Raw genomic sequence first — 15897 nt, forward strand, 5'->3', positions numbered from 1 at the left:
AACCCCCTTCCAAAAAAGAAAAAGAAAAATCAAGAAAAAAAAAAATCAAACAAAACAAAAACAACAAAAGGGGTAGATCTGGTGGCATCTGCCCTGTAACCCTGCAAAAATCACGAGGGACCTAGAACAACAAAGCAAACGCACAAAATAACATTGACATCCTATCCATAAATGTGCTATAACAATTAATCACCTCCAAAGAGCTTCAAGCAATAAATGCACATACTACTAGATCGGTTTCCTCTAAAAGATCGTACCAGACCCTGACCCACCAAAAGAACCCTGCATGTAGCTAACAGAAGCATCAACAAAGCACTGACCCCAAAGAGCAGCCCGGGCAGAAGGAGCTCTCTGATGCCGTGCCTGGGGCTCCTATACCATTTGGCCCCGCCCAGCACCCAAACCCAATCACCTGGGAAAGAGGAGGGGGCAAACCACAAGAAAGAGAGCAGGAGCAGCAGCAGCTGTGTTCTTTTATTTATTTATTTATTTGGTTTTTTTTGTGCCTATCCCTAGTTTACAGCATGCAGAGTGCAGACAAAAGAACTGGGGTGTTTCTAGAAGCAAAATTTACCGTATTTATGCCTCAGCTTTGAACATAGAAAGGACAATACAACCAAGAAAGTAAATGAAATATTTTCCACGGGAATTAGCTCAAACGTTAGTGTTAGGTCAGAGGTTGGACTCAATGATCTTGAGGTCTCTTCCAACCTAGAAGTTCTGTGATTCTGTGTGATTTACATATGAAGAAAAATCTAGGAGCGTAGGAAATTACACAGCAAAAAAAACAACGACGTAATAAGCAACGCGCATGCACGGCCCCGCGGCCGCCTGCAGTACTCGTTTTCCACCAGCAGGAGGCGGCAGAGGGCGCCCCCGGGCCCCACCGCGCATGCGCCCCCCTCGGCCGCCTGCAGTACTCGTTTTCCACCAGCAGGAGGCGGCAGAGGGCGCCCCCGGGCCCCACCGCGCATGCGCCCCCCTCGGCCGCCTGCAGTACTAGTTCTCCACCAGCAGGTGGCGGCAGAGGGCGCCCCCGGGGCCCCACCGCGCATGCGCGGCCCCCGGCCGCCTGCAGTACCCGACTAAAACCAGCAGGTGGCGGCAGAGGGCGCCCGCGGGCGTCACCGCGCATGCGCGCCCCTCGGCCGCCTGCAGTACCCGATTAAAACCAGCAGGTGGCGGCAGAGGGCGCCCCCGGGGCCCCACCGCGCATGCGCGCCCCTCGGCCGCCTGCAGTACCCGATTAAAACCAGCAGGTGGCGGTAGAGGGCGCCCGCGGGCGTCACCGCGCATGCGCGCCCCTCGGCCGCCTGCAGTACCCGATTAAAACCAGCAGGTGGCGGCAGAGGGCGCCCGCGGGCGTTACCGCGCATGCGCGCCCCCCGGCCGCCTGCAGTACCCGATTAAAAGCAGCAGGTGGCGGCAGAGGGCGCCCGCGGGCGTCACCGCGCATGCGCGCCCCTCGGCCGCCTGCAGTACCCGATTAAAACCAGCAGGTGGCGGCAGAGGGCGCCCGCGGGCGTCACTGCGCATGCGCGCCCCCCGGCCGCCTGCAGTACCCCTTTCCCACCAGCAGGTGGCGGCAGAGGGCGCACGCGGGCGTCACCGCGCATGCGCCCCCCCCGGCCGCCTGCAGTACCCCTTTCCCACCAGCAGGTGGCGGCAGAGGGCGCCCGCGGGTGCCAACGCGCATGCGCGTCCCCCGGCCGCCTGCAGTACTAGTTCTCCACCAGCAGGTGGCGGCAGAGGGCGACCGCGGGCGTCACCGCGCATGCGCGCCCCCCGGCCGCCTGCAGTACCCCTTTCCCAACAGCAGGTGGCGGCAGAGGGCGCCAGCGGGTGCCAACGCGCATGCGCGTCCCCCGGCCGCCTGCAGTACTCGTTCTCCACCAGCAGGTGGCGGCAGAGGGCGCCCGCGGGTGCCAACGCGCATGCGCGTCCCCCGGCCGCCTGCAGTATTCGTTTTGCACCAGCAGGTGGCGGCAGAGGGCGCCACCGGACCCCACGGCGCATGCGCGTCCGCCGGCCGCCTGCAGTACTTGCTTCCCACCAGCAGGTGGCGGCAGAGGGCGCCCGCGGGCGTCACCGCGCGTTGCGCGCCCCCCGGCCGCCTGCAGTACTCGTTTTCCACCAGCAGATGGCGGCAGAGGGTGCCCACGGGCGTCATGCGGCATTCGTGGCGCCCGGCAGCCTGCAGTACTCGCTTCCCACCAGCAGGTGGCGGCAGAGGGCGCCCCCCGGGCCCCACCGCGCATGCACGCCCCCCGGCTGCCTGCAGTACCCCTTCACCACCAGCAGGTGGCGGCAGGGGGCGCCACCGGACCCCACCGCGCATGCGCTCCCCCCGGACGCCTGCAGTACTCGTTTTCCACCAGCAGGTGGCGGCAGAGGGCGCCCGCGGGAGTCACCGCGCTATGCGCGCCCCTCGGCCGCCTGCAGTACCCGAATAACAGCAGCAGGTGGCGGCAGAGGGCGCCCGCCGGTGCCACCGCGCATGCGCGCCCCTCGGCCGCCTGCAGTACTCGTTTTCCACCAGCAGGTGGCGGCAGAGGGCGCCCGCGGGAGGCCTTGTCGGGCGGATCACAGCTCGCCTACTGTGCCATTCGGAGCTTGGGGCTGTATTTTTTCCAACGTATTTGCTACCCACACCCCGCGGGGCAGCTTGTCTTACAAAGAATTCTCTCTGTTAATATTCTCTTTAAGGCGGGCACGAAGCATCCACTGCTCTTCTAAGCAAGCAACCTTCCTTCTGTGCTCCCTTCGGGATGCAGGACTATGTGCACTCAGATTTATTCCACTCATTTTTCTTCCCCTTTTCATTGGCAGTCTCCAAGGACGCCTGGCTTTCTTCTCACAGACTCGCGTCCGTTTCAGTGTAAGGCATCTTTTCCCTCCGCTGCTCTAATCCAAATTCAAATTATCCAGATAAAACAATAGCGAGGTAAGAGAGAACTGTCTGAGTTAAAGTCACCATCTTTCTGTAACTAATTTAGCAGACAGCTGTACCACATCAGAGGAGGAGGTTTAGATGCTAACCAGGTCAGGCACATCACGGTCAAGTGAGCGCCCCCGGAATCACTAAAGAAACTTAAGGAAGAATCTACTAGAAGAAAGCTGTCTCCTCTTACCACCACCTATTTAAAAGATAGTGTAGTACAGGCAGTTCTACGTGCATAAAACCACATACACACAGTATACCTGACCCAAGTAAATTCCCTCTGAGAAGTCCACCATTAAGCAAAAGAGGTGTATTGTGGTGACATACAGCTGCCGTGTAATGATCCTGAAGGGATGAATCGCCCTATGTATTCCAAGGTACTCCTGTGGTTCGTTTGTTTTTTTTTTCAAGTACGTTCCCGCTAAGAAAAGAGTTCAGAATTGTTTATAACGAGTTCGTTCCAAGTGTCACTTTCTCACTTAACGTAGTAATAAAGATACGCTGCTGCTTTTGGATTTTATTTCCTTCTTGAATCTCACTGGTGTAATTCCAATGGTCAAACAACCTCTTCCAGAAAGACCAGCCCACCGCTTCACAGGAGAAGGAAAAGATGTCTCACACACGCTGGCTAGTACTAAAAAGAGTAATAGGAAGAGAAGTTCAGGCCATCAATGTAAGTATGTTTCCCTGCCTCTTCTGCTGGCTGGTCAAGTGGAATCCTCAGGACAGCCCCAGTACCTTGTGAAGAGCTTCTTAACGCCAGCACAACTTCAACCTGTCTTTTAAAAGAAAGCTGTTAAAGGAGCAGGAGACTGTTTTTAAATGAGAACAACCGAAAATAAAATTATCTGAAGAGCCACTTACTACTGGCATATTACCGTTTAAAAGGAAAATATTAATTACGTGCAGGTGCTCCAGTCTTCGTTGCATTTTCTGTGATTCACAACATTACCTTTGAACAAAAGAGTAAGAGGAACGGAAGGGAGGATATTAACTCGGGTAACCAAGGATTTGGTAAGCTGGAACTTGGTGTCTTTAACACTTTAGCCTTGGAGCAAAAATGTACACCCTGTACAGGCTGAGCTGACTGATGAGGCAGGTGCTCCAGGGTGCCCCCCAGAGGGGCGTCGGCCACGCGCACGCAACGGCACCTCCTCCTGCTGCCCTCTCTGCCCCCCCCGCCGCCGCAGCCGCCCCCCTCTCTCCCCTCTCCCCCAGCCCCCTGAAGCCCCACGCCGTGTAGACCCCGCCGCACGCCCGGTCCGGTGCGGTGCGGCGCCGCCCCCGCCCAGCACAAGGGCCATTGCAGCACAAGCCGCCGACCGCGTGGCGCCCCGCCCGCCTGGCACCTCGCCCCCTCCGGGCCCGGCCCCGACCACCATCCTCGTTACCGCACCGAGCGTCGGCGGCTAGGGCTGAGCCCGGCCCAGCCCGACCCGACAGCTTCCGCCCACAGTGCCGGCATGTCCTGACGCCACTTCCGCCCTCGGCTCCCAGCCAATCAGGAAGTGCTTCCGCCCTCAGTTAAGGCACACCGTGATGACACTTCCGCCCTGGGTTTCCAGCAAATCAGGGAGTGCTTCCGTCCTCAGTTAACGCACTTCCTGACACCACTTCCGTTCCCGGTTGCCAGCCCGGTACAGGCTCGGCCGGTGCTGCTTCCGCTCCGCAGAAGGGCGCTGCCGTTTTGCGGCGTGCGGGAGTCCTGCAGCGCCCCCCGGCTCCCTCTGCTCAGGCAAGGCGGCCGGCTCCGCGCATGTGCAGAAGCAGAGCAGCAGGCACGGCTTCACGGAGCAGCGCTGACGTGCGAGCTAAAAAAAGAAAAAAAATAAATAAAAGCAATCAAACAAACAAAAAAATACCACTCACAGCTTTATGCGTTTACGCAACTTTCTAACAGTTTTTCCAACACTAAGGTGCAATATTCTTCCGGTGTCACGGGGGATGGTTGGGGGATGAATTTCTCAGACTGATTAAGGAGGTATTGGGGAGGCACTGGGGAGGCAAGGACAATCCCCAGACATGGACTGTATATCTCGAAACAAGACACTGAAACTCATGATAAGGAAGCAGCAGACGGACAGAGAAACAAACGTAAGGACTATAAATCTCAAAACTGGACATTGGAATTCATTATAAAGATACAACAAACGGAAGAATTAGCAACAACCAGCTCTTGCAATTAAGAAACCTGCCAATTCAGCAAATTCCTGACCAAAGGTGAAAAGTACACTGTGAGGAAGACTCGGGGTCTTCCTCCCAAAGACCCCTGCCCACGTCCCAAAGACCCCTGCCCACAATTCTTGGAAGGCTCTACGCAGGCGCAAGGTGCCAAAAGGCTAATTAGCATAAGAAGCGAGGGAAGGCGGGGATAGGTAATGCATATGTATAGGTGCTTGTAGAATATTGATAGATTGATTGTATAAATTCAAGACTGCTTTCCGCTTTAGGTATGCACGATAGGTGGAGAGATCCCCCGTGCATCCAGCGCTGCAATAAAGAATATACCACTTAAAGGAATTTCGGCTTCGATCTTTGAATCAAGACCCCCCCCGTACCTGTACATGAAAGCGGGAAAACCTCCCGCCAATGGGAACCACGGCGTGCCCGACCAGAGCCACTCAGGCCCCACCTACAAGAGAGAAATAATGCAAGCTGTGTTCAGTGCAAGCGGATGTTAGGGAAGACACCCCCCAGAAGGATACCTGTCTGACTTCCGGGGTCAGTCGAAGGGCCAAGCCTCTCTTCCCCCTACCTGGCACCCTCCACCCTGGGTCACTGTGGGGTAACGTTTGAACGCTGCCCTTCAATGCACTGTTCCTAGCCGTGACAGTTCTCATTGAACACGACTAGAACGAGAGCGTGCTACCTCATTTAGGTGAATCTGTGACCGTGATAGTCCAGTACCCTGAATCCAAACAGTAACAGTCAGTCAAAGTTAATCAGCTACGCCCTTTAATGCGACCGTATTTCATAGGGAAAAAAACATTAAGCCTAAGATTTCTCGTCCCTAAGGCCCTGGGGGACAGGCAGAGCAGGAATCCAAGACTCCAGAAATGCTGTACTCTAAGGAACTTTTACTCATTCTAGCTTAGAAGTAGCTAAACTGTTTGGGATGAAGTATTCTAGGCGAGGAAAGGTAGTGGTAAGCTTGAAGCAGAAATGGACTGTGAAAACACTTCAACCAACTGACAGAAGTTTCGCAACTGAAGGTGACGCTCTGTAATGAGAGGAACGAGGAAACCTTGAAACTCGCCGTGCTCTCAGGCTTCCCTATATAACTACCCTGGTTCCTTCCACTCACTTTGGGATTCTTTTTTGTTTGTTTGTTTGGTAGGATGGAATTGTCCATCCACACCAGATTTCACCTATGTCTGTCAAAAGCAAGTTTGCCTGTGTGTCTGATCTGCGCTTTTGCACAAAAATTCAGCTACATATGTTTGGAAATCAAACTCTTTTGTTTTCTGGACTTTTCTATAGTTAGTTAAATACATTGACTTCTTGTTTGGCTGGTGCACTATAAAGTATTCTTTTTGTAAGCAAACCGTGTGCCATAGGGCTTCTGGCAAATGTCAAATAACTGATAATCACTAGTATCTCCACTACAATCGGTTAATTTAGTCAAGGGAAAATCTGACCAACTGCCACATCATCTGACATAAACCAACATGTGGAAGCACCCACATGTAGCATGCAAGAAGCCTGCCTGCTGGTCCCTTACACACCAAATTCCATCTCCCTTTCCACCAGACAAGAAAAAGCGCCTTCCCTGCCCTCCTTCTGAACGCTGTTTTTTCAAGCTGTTGCTGCAACCAGAACCACTCAGAGAGTTCAGCAGATACTTCGGAAATGCCCGGCTTTGTATGGCAGCCAACTGGGGAGCAGCCTGAATCGCGGGTTTCAGATGCTGGTTCATCTCTGATGAGATGATGGTCACTACACGTGCTCACTGGCAGTATGGATGTTACATGAGGTGTTGAGGGGGGGCATTCGCACCAGCCCTGTCATTCAGTTACAGAAGGCACAGCTCACCTCAGATTTCAGCCTGGCCTTTCACTGCTTAAAGTCAAAGAGCAGCACCACTGAGAACGACAGAACCACACAGACAGTTATTGCACTGTGGTGGTTTTACAGTGCCGGGCAGCTAAACTCCACTACAGCCTCCTTCTCACTCCTCTTCAAAAGAGGGATGGGAGGGAGAAGAAAGTATGCTGAAAAGAAAAAGAAATGAAAAGGAAAAGGAAAAGGAAAAGGAAAAGGAAAAGGAAAAGGAAAAGGAAAAGGAAAAGGAAAAGGAAAAGGAAAAGGAAAAGGAAAAGGAAAAGCTCATGGGTTGAGATAAGGATAATTTAATTAAAAGGGGAAAAATATAAATAAATAAATTAATTAAAAAAATAAATAAATGAGCAAATGCTGTGCAGAAGCATAAAGGGAAGAAAGAAATTACTCTCTACTTCCCATCAGCAAGTGGTGTTCAGCCAAATCCCAGGAAGCAGGGCCTCAATACACACAGCAGTTGTTTGGGAGGACAGCTATCTTCAAAAAGAGAGCCACCCCCCTCCTTCCCCTTTCCCACCTTGTATTGCTGAGTGTGACATCAGATGGTATGGAATATCCCTTTGGTTGGTTTAGGTCTGCTGCCCTGGTGATGTCCCCTCCCCACTTCTTACCCACCACAAGCTTGCTGGATCTGGGGGGTTTGGAGAGAGTCTTGGTGCTACGCCAGCTACAACAATCTACAAAACACTGATGAGGTACCAGTGCTGTTCTAGCTACAAGCGCAGAGCAGAGCACTGTATGGGCTGCTGCAGGGAAAGCGAACTCCATCCCAGCCAGACCCAGTACATGCAGGGAAAGATTTTCAGGAAAGAATTTCCCTTCACAACACCGTTCCCTCTGCTTTTCTTTGCATGTTGAGGCTGTTTCGGAAAAGTGTTTCTCTCCACGGCACCAGGAGAATTCCCAGAGCTTCTCTCCTGTTCCATAGCAGAGCCCTGCATGTAAATGCCGGGCAACCTACGGAGAGTGCCTGAGAAAAGCAGACGGGGGCACCTCTAAGCTCTACGCTTCGTTCTCGTCATTTACATGTTTTTCCTGTGGTCGTCTCCGGAAGACCGCCTAGTTTTTGGAAGAATGGACCGTGGAAGTTTACATGCGTGGACAGTACCTGTAAAATAAAATACACGGTGGGTAAGAAACGGCCTGTTACAAGCGTTATTTTTAGATAAAGCACCACACGAAACAAGGATGCGGTGGGTATCTTCCAACGACTTTCACAAGCCCTGGCACCACCTCACAGGAGTGAGAAGGAAAAAAAAAAAAAAAAAAAACTACAACAAAAAACGGAGCCGGCGGCCGGGCGGGGGCTGACGAGAAGCACGAGCAGCAGGCGGCGCCAGGGCACGGGCAGCCCGGGGGGCCGCGGAGCACGGCAGCGATGGCCCGGCGCTCACCGCCACCGCCGCGAGGATCCCGCGGGCCGGGCGCTTCTCGCGCGGCCTCCCCCGCCCGCCTTCCTCCTCCGCACCCGGCCGCTGCGCTGCCACCCGCCCGCGGGCGGAGCCCGGCGCCTCGCGCTCCCGCTCTCACCGCGCGAGGCTCCGCCGACGCCCGGCGGCTCCAGCGCACCGGGCGGCACCTCCGGCCCCGCAGCGCCGAGCGCTGCCCGGGGCCCCTCCTCCGCACCGAGCCGCGCCGGGGCCCGGCCGCGCTCAGGGCGCAGAGCGCACGGCCCGCCCCGGGGCCCCCTCGGGCACCGAGGGCCGCGACGAGGCCCGCCCGCGGCGCTCCCTGTCCCGGGCGGCGCGGGCCCGGCGCCCTCAGCCTGCCTCCGCGGGGCAGCCGCCGACCGCGGCGCCCGCTCGGCGTCCCCGGGCCGGCAGAGCGCCCGCTCCCGCCCCGCCCGGCTCCCGCTGCCGCCCCGGGCCCCGCCGCGCGCTCTCGTAGCCGCGGGCCGGGAGGCGCCGGGGGCCGAGCAGCTGCTCCCCGAGCCGCCGGGGCCCGGAGCTCGCCCGCACCCGAGGCGAGCCGGCGGCGCTGCGCAGCTCCGGGCGTGCCGCTCTGCTCCGTACCGCTCCGTGCCGCTCTGCTCCGTACCGCTCCGTACCGCTCTGCTCCGCGCCCTTCCCGAGCGCCGCGCGCGGCTCCTGCTGGCTGTGCGGCCGGGTCCGGCCCCGCAGCGCCCGGCGCTGCAGCCGGCGGCGGCCCCGCTGTGTCCGCGAGCGGTGAGCCCGGGTGGCGGCCTTCGCGCGCAGCCTTTTGCTGCTCGTTTCCCTTGTCGGCGCTGCTGCGGTTCCCCGATGCGGGTCTTCAAAACCGACGTGCATCGAGCGTCTTCCCAGCGGGAGCCGTCAGCCGCTTCGCTGCTTTTCTTTAACGGTGCTGCTGGTGCTGTCCGAAGGATCGCTGCCGCCGGTAACCCTCTCTGTTTCACACACGGACACGTAAACTAGGCCCGAGGGAAGGCGAGCGCTCCCCGGCAAGGTACTGCGTCCTGCAAGCACTGCCAAGTCATGCCAGACCTTCTGCTGCTACCGGTTCCGGGCCGTTGCGCCCCGTTCCCCAGCGGTAGGTCGATGGGAATTTTCGACCTGCTTTTGCCACAACCACCGTATTGTTAGCGGTGTTGTGCGGGGGCCAGGCAGAATACTCGTGTTTGCACATTGCCGGCTCTGCGCGGAACACAGCTGACCTGCCTACAAGAAGCAGGTCTTTAGCTTAGCCCCACAAAGAATCTTTTCCCGTTCTTTCAGCTACCTTCAGTTCCCACAGGCCTTCATTATGAAGATTTCAGTTGATTGCTGCTAACACACACTTGAATCCAAATGTTTGTGCTATTCATAGTGAAACGCTCATTCAGCTAAATGCTTGTCTGTGTCAGGGCTCTTTTGATCAAACTGAATAAAAGACTTGACAAGGTTTTCTGCATAGCCCCGGGTCACATGAAGGAATTCACCAGTGCAGGGACGCCACGCAGTAATAAAATCTCTCTGATTTATGCAGCATAGGTGATGTCTGGGGTTCCAGCAGACAAAAGGAAAGGTTTTTTTTTTTTTTTTTTTTTTTTTTTTTTTTTTTTTTTTTTTTGCCAGGGCAGGACTGTATCTGCCTTTTAGAAACCTTTCAAGGGCATCCTGCTAGGTGGAAAGCAGGCAGAGGTATCTACGTGTACCTAAGACAATTCTTGTGAACCAGAGAGCAAAGTGCAGGCTCTGCACTGACACATCACTCACTCATTCTGAACATCTGAGTTTGTTCTCTTTCCTAAGAAGGACGTTTGGCAGTGCATTTAGCTCCCATTACCCATCTCAGTGATGGGAGCCTCCGTACCCTGACAGCTTTGCTGTCCCTGCAGCTCCTTGCTCCCTCCCCGCAGGGTGCAGCCAGCCCCCTCCACTCCCTGCCATCTCTATCCAGAGGCTGGGGAGGACAGGGAACACAGGGAACAGAGCTGTAGAGAGCAGTAGGGCCCGTTTGTGCCCGTAGGCAGAGCTGCCCGTTGTCCCATCAGAGCGCCTGGCTTTGTCGGACCCGGTGGTGTTTTCTGTGCTCTTATGCTATGCGACAGAGATCTTCTTCCTCAGACTCTTCGCTATACCTGAGCAATGCATGATCCTAGAGCCTGCTGATATCACACTTTTTTTTTTTTTTTTTTTCTCTTCCAGCATAATGCAGAAAGAGGTTCTGCTTGCTCACATTTCTGCCCTGTGGTTGCAGATGTCTCTTGATTTTCCTTGTACTGTTCTTCCAGTACCAGGGCTTTGTCAGCCACCTTCCTGCCTTTGTCAGCCTCCCATGTTAACAGGCTACTTTTCCAGCTAGCTGTAAAAGTCACCTTTCAGTGCTGTGACACCTTTCTTGTGATTCCCTTACAGCTCTCGAAGTCTCATTAGAACAAAAGGGGGCACTCGCACACTGCAGTCTTGTCTGCATGGACCATGTTGGTTTAACACTCGCTGCCTGGAGTGTAAGAGCTCTGACCAGCAGTAATTTGTCACTGTGTAGTTAATTCTCCAGTTTGAAACTGACTTGCCTCTGTTAAGAATCCTTCTTCATAAATGGATGGTAAAAACATGCTCTTCAGGTGCACGTGCTTACTTAAGTTGCTCTGCACTGTCTCCTACTCGAGGAGAGGCTAGCATTGCCATCAGTGGCAAAGATCCTTTTGTCTTAGCCACTCAATGGCTTTAAACTAAAAGAGGGTAGGCTGACATTAGGCATAAGGAAGAAATTGAGGCACTGGAACAGGTTGCCAAGAGAAGCTGTGGATGCCCCATCCCTCGAAGTGTTCAAGGCCAGCCTGGATGAGTCTTTGAGAAACATGATTTAGCGGGAGGTGTCCCTGCCCATGGCAGAGGTGTTGGAATTAGATCTTTACAATCCCTTCCAACCCAAACCGTTGTATGATTCAGTGGTCGTGTGATCTCATCTCATCTCATCCTTCTCTGCTCCCTCCTGCCCAACAGTGCCAGTACACAGACAGGTGGCACAGTGCAATGAATTGCATCAGGGAACTTGAAATTAACCTGTCAAAGAAGGGGGAAGCAGCTATTTTTAACCTCAGTTCCTTCACCTAACCCATGTTGTGGCCTCACAAGCAGTTTAACAGCACCAAGGTGTTAAGGTCTTTAACAGCACACAGCAGCTGTCAGGGAGTACATGGCTGCTGCCTAATGCAGCATGTCTGTGCCATGAAGCACAGCCTCAAGGTGCCTGCTGTGGACCAGCAAGATCAGAGCCAGGCCAGCCCAGATCTTTGTGCAGCACAAGCTTCCCTGGAGACTTCTGTGCCTGGCCCATTGCCTCAGAACTCCGCTGGCCTTTTACTCTATGTACACCTTTCCCTCACCGATCTCCGTGTGCCTGCCCTGTATACCCAGAGTCTGCTGTTGCTTTTTGTTCCATACTTGCTGAGGAATGAAAATGTATGTCAACTGCCACTTCAGTCGATCCTCATAGTGTTTTTTGGTTGTGATTGTTGTGGCTCATACATCCACTTAAGCCTTCTGCCTGAGCATAGGCACATGTCAGATTCCATCTGCGTGTCCTACAGCGTTTTCAGGCTGTGTCTTGGGATCAGCACTCAGACTGCGCCTAGTTTTTCACTGAGCCGCTATGCAGCCATGCAGATTTACTGGGTTCACCACGTACAACTAGCTCATTCGGTGAAAGGGCTCCTTAGCTGCTCTCCATGTCTGATAGTCACTGGACCAGATGGAGCAGAAGCTGAGCTCTTTAGGTGACTCCTACAATTGCAGTTATCCTGCAGCAAGGACACCTGCCCTAGAGAGAAGACTCCTGGCTCCTGGTCTCTGTTCCAAGTACTTTTTTTTTTTTTTTTTTTCATACAAGCATGAAATACAAAGACAGCAGAGACCAAACGCACCTCCAGCTCCCAGCACAAGGGACCTGTCTGCCTTCTCTGTCTCTTTTTCTGCATAATGCCCTGCTTCAAAAGGAAAGAAGTGGATGGCAAGAACCATTCCTTACACTTTTTCCTAAAAAGCTATGGTGTGATAATTTGAAATGTGCGTGCTTCCTGTAGATGAGGAGATAATTGGACTGGTTATCTTGCTTCTTGAGCACGTACTTCAGTCAGTAGACTAACATGGACCTGGGGGAGAATGCTGTTGGACGGTAGGAGAAGCCTAAATTTGGCAGTGTATGTTACACAGAAATATCCCTGGACTGAAGCCTTCACATGGCTTAGAGAAACACTTGTTACCCAACCTGTGCTAAATGGCCTTGTGGCAGAAAGCAGTTCTTGGTGCTGTTTCATCTGGAGCACAGACGTAGCCAACACAACTTCTGAACCAAAAGGCCAAACAAGCTGGTCCCAAAGTGCTGCAAAGGGTGGGAGACAGCAGAAGGGATCTTTTGCATGGCACTTCAAGGGTCACACCTGTCAGTCCCCTTCTCTTTCCTCAGCCACCTCAACAGCCTTCTCGGCCACATCTTCATTCCACACAAGGTGGTAACTGAACATATGCACTCTACAGGGAAAGGTAACCTGGTTACTCCTACAATAATTTTATGTAATTATATTGAATTATTTAAATAATACAAAACCAACGATATAATAATTGTACGGTATTTTGTGCAAATATAATGTATAATATGGAATAAATATATCAAATATTTATAATATGTAGAACACAAACTATGATAGGTTTATAATTGATGGCACTAGAAAACCTTATCATAACAAATCACCATATGATATTTAATGCTCAAATTGAAAACACGGTAATTTTCCTTGCTAAGGAAATTATTTCATATGGAAAAGTTTTTGCTATGCAGGTGGAACAGGGGCCAAGGGAGAGCTCCCCTGCCTTTCACAGTATTCAAAACTTAAAGGCCTTGGACAAGTGGACAAGGCTGTGAGCAAGCTGATGTGCCTGCACCTGCTCTGAGGCCTCCAGAGGCTCTGTCTCCATGGATGTGATTCTCTGATTTTTGACCTCTGGGAGCACTGCAGCCACACAATAAATTACAACACACACATGCCAGGCAGACTAGAGGTTGCTCAAGTCTTTTGACATGCACTTTTTTTTTTTTTTTTGAGTGCATCTCTGTTATTTTGTGACATGGGTTGTAAAAATGAAAGGAGGAAGAAGAGAGAGAACTAAAGATCAAGGATCAGATGTTAAATCCTGCTTGCTCACTTGCTGGTATGAAAACAGTTTGTAAGTGTGCATTCACAATTAACAGCAGACATATTTTGTATCACTGAACTCTGCAAGCAGTCTTTTAACATATTCTAATCGTGCCTGTAAGTGATCAAAAAACTGCAGTGGGAATTACTATAAAATTTACTAAAAAATTACTAAATTAAATTAATTTACTAAATTAAAAATTAAAATTTACTAAATTAAAACTTACTAAAGATTACTATCTATAAAAATATGAATGAAATTACTGTCATAATTTAGGCCTTAAAGCTGAGCAGTGGTTAAAGCCAGACTGAAATTTTATACCAAATCATAACCCAAAAATATCTCACCCTAAAGATGCTTCTCTTGCATGCTTCCTGCTATGGCTTCAAAGGGCAAGCCCAGTATTGTGGAAACATCAGTATTCCTGAAGACCAAAAACCGGAAGACTTCTATTTGCTTAAGGATTCTGCTGCATTCCTCCCTGAGGCAAAACAAACCAGTAATCCTCATTGTTACAGAAACATAGCACTTCACATCTGTTTATCTGTATATAAACATTAAACGATTAATAAAAAATAAGCACCAAAAGGCTTAATTTGAAATCTACTGAAGTTAATGCTAGTCCTCAGTACCCTGGGATACAGCTTCTCGTAACCCAGAACAGCAGAGTTTTCTATTAATGTTATCACACTTTTGCCTGTAGAAATGACTCCTTCAGCACAAGGTGGAAAGGCATGGGGAAGGCAAGCTTCTTTGCAACAACGTGGGGTACAGATGTCCATGCAGATCCAGGACAGCCCCTGCCCGGCTACCACCTTCACGGAGAGTTTCCGTACAAACCCACAGCCTCACATGTCAGTACAGAAAACCATTGCTGTGAAAATACATTCATTTTTTTCCACACTACAGAAGAGAAGTGTTCAATATCCCTCTTCTTTTCGTTTCTTTTCTCCTTTTTATTTTTTTATTTTTATTTTTTTTTTTATTCAGTTCTGTTTTAGGTGAAATTGTCCCCATCTCTGAAAAATATTATGAGACTGGTGCCTGGAAAGCATTACACAACTGTGGAGGAAAGAAAAAGTGCAGTCATGTGTGGCTGGGGTGATTTCTTCTTGACAACGTTGAGAACTGAGGAGCTCTTGCAAACGAAAGGTTCAATCCTGCTGCCCATACATAAACAGGTCTCCAGATAGGCTTTGCATGACTGTGACGTATGGGATGAGACCCTGCATTAGCAGGAGGAACCAAGTGATGCGGTCAGTAAAGCATAATGGGAAAAACCGAACTCTGCTACAACTAAATGTCATGTTGATAAATGCAACTTCACTGTTTTTTATAAACAAAATTAAACTTAATTTGCTTCACAGTAGCTAAGGTGCCGTTAATTCAAAACCCACAGAGTAACTCATTGGACACAGTTAATAGTCAGCAGACCACATAGGCCAGGCTTTGAAAGCATTTAATATTCACTGAAGTGCTGCTTGTATCCAATTATAACTCACTACTTGCCATCTTAATAATTTAAATCTGTCCACTCTTTAGAGAGGAAAAAAAAAAAGCACTAATCAAAGACATGAATGCACCTTTTGCTTTTGACAGCATTAAATTAAAACTAAATGGTAGATCTTGAATGAGTTACTCTGCAAGAATAAAGGCATTAATGAGGTAATTTCATTATAGAGGCTCATCCAAGCCTATGTGAAAACAAGGGAAGTAAATGGAGAGGAAAGCCACGGAGGAAATTAGGGTTCCTTCCACACTAATTAATGTTTTGGGGCATTTAGTACAGGCACCAAATTAACTGCTCCAAAGAACTCCATTGAAAAAAAAATACATTGTTGCCCTGCCATGTAATTAGAAGACAGTACAAGTAGAACACTTAATGAGTATAAAGCCGGCCTTTAACTTATTCTGCCCAGCTTCTGAAAACATGTCATTGTGGAGGCCTAAGTTTAAGGAAGCACCAGGCGTACAATATAGGATTGTTTAGGTCCTTCTGTTCGGTGAGCTGTAAACAGGTAGCCCTGAATGAGAGACTCTGGGACTCCTGGGAGGCCCGGCTTCCCAGAAGAAGAGGAAAAAAAAAAAAAAAAAAAAAAAAAAAAAAAAAGTCTTAAATGCATCCAGAGGAGAAAAAAAAAAAAAAAAAAAGGTGAATAGGCCCGGCACAGCTCACCCAGTGAATGCTCACTGCTGTCTTAAGAGATTACATGATGTTGTGCCACCCCCTCTCATTGAGTTATCTTTACACTGCTTTTGTCTCCTCTAATTGGAGCTGATGAGGTGCTAATTGGTTGCCTT

The 15897-nt window shown here is 51.2% G+C and overlaps 1 protein-coding gene across 21 annotated transcripts in view; it reads right to left on the minus strand.

Annotated features, from left to right (window-relative positions):
- Nucleotides 1-3349: 3349 nt before the first annotated feature.
- LOC311426555 (uncharacterized protein) overlaps nt 3350-15897 on the minus strand; it is a 29417-nt gene continuing 16869 nt past the window's right edge. For 2 of the 21 annotated variants that reach the window (XR_014686857.1, XR_014686859.1), the window contains exons 2-6: nt 13944-14077; nt 8027-8108; nt 5500-5573; nt 4338-4752; nt 3360-3716 (exon numbers count right to left, since the gene is read on the minus strand). Coding sequence is in view for 9 of the 21 variants with exons in the window: in XM_084502975.1 (XP_084359101.1) it covers nt 5563-5573; nt 8027-8108; nt 8959-9267 (402 nt within the window). In the remaining 12 variants the exon portion in view is untranslated. Of the gene's footprint in view, nt 3721-3819; nt 3861-4274; nt 4753-5499; nt 5574-7517; nt 8503-8530; nt 8853-8958; nt 11078-13943; nt 14078-15897 lie in introns of those variants that run through there. The other 19 variants (XR_014686855.1, XM_084502968.1, XM_084502974.1 and 16 more) reach the window with 18 other exon arrangements.

The sequence above is a fragment of the Aythya ferina genome, assembly GCF_964211825.1.
Source record: "Aythya ferina genome assembly, chromosome: W".
Classification (NCBI taxonomy): Eukaryota; Metazoa; Chordata; class Aves; order Anseriformes; family Anatidae; genus Aythya; species Aythya ferina.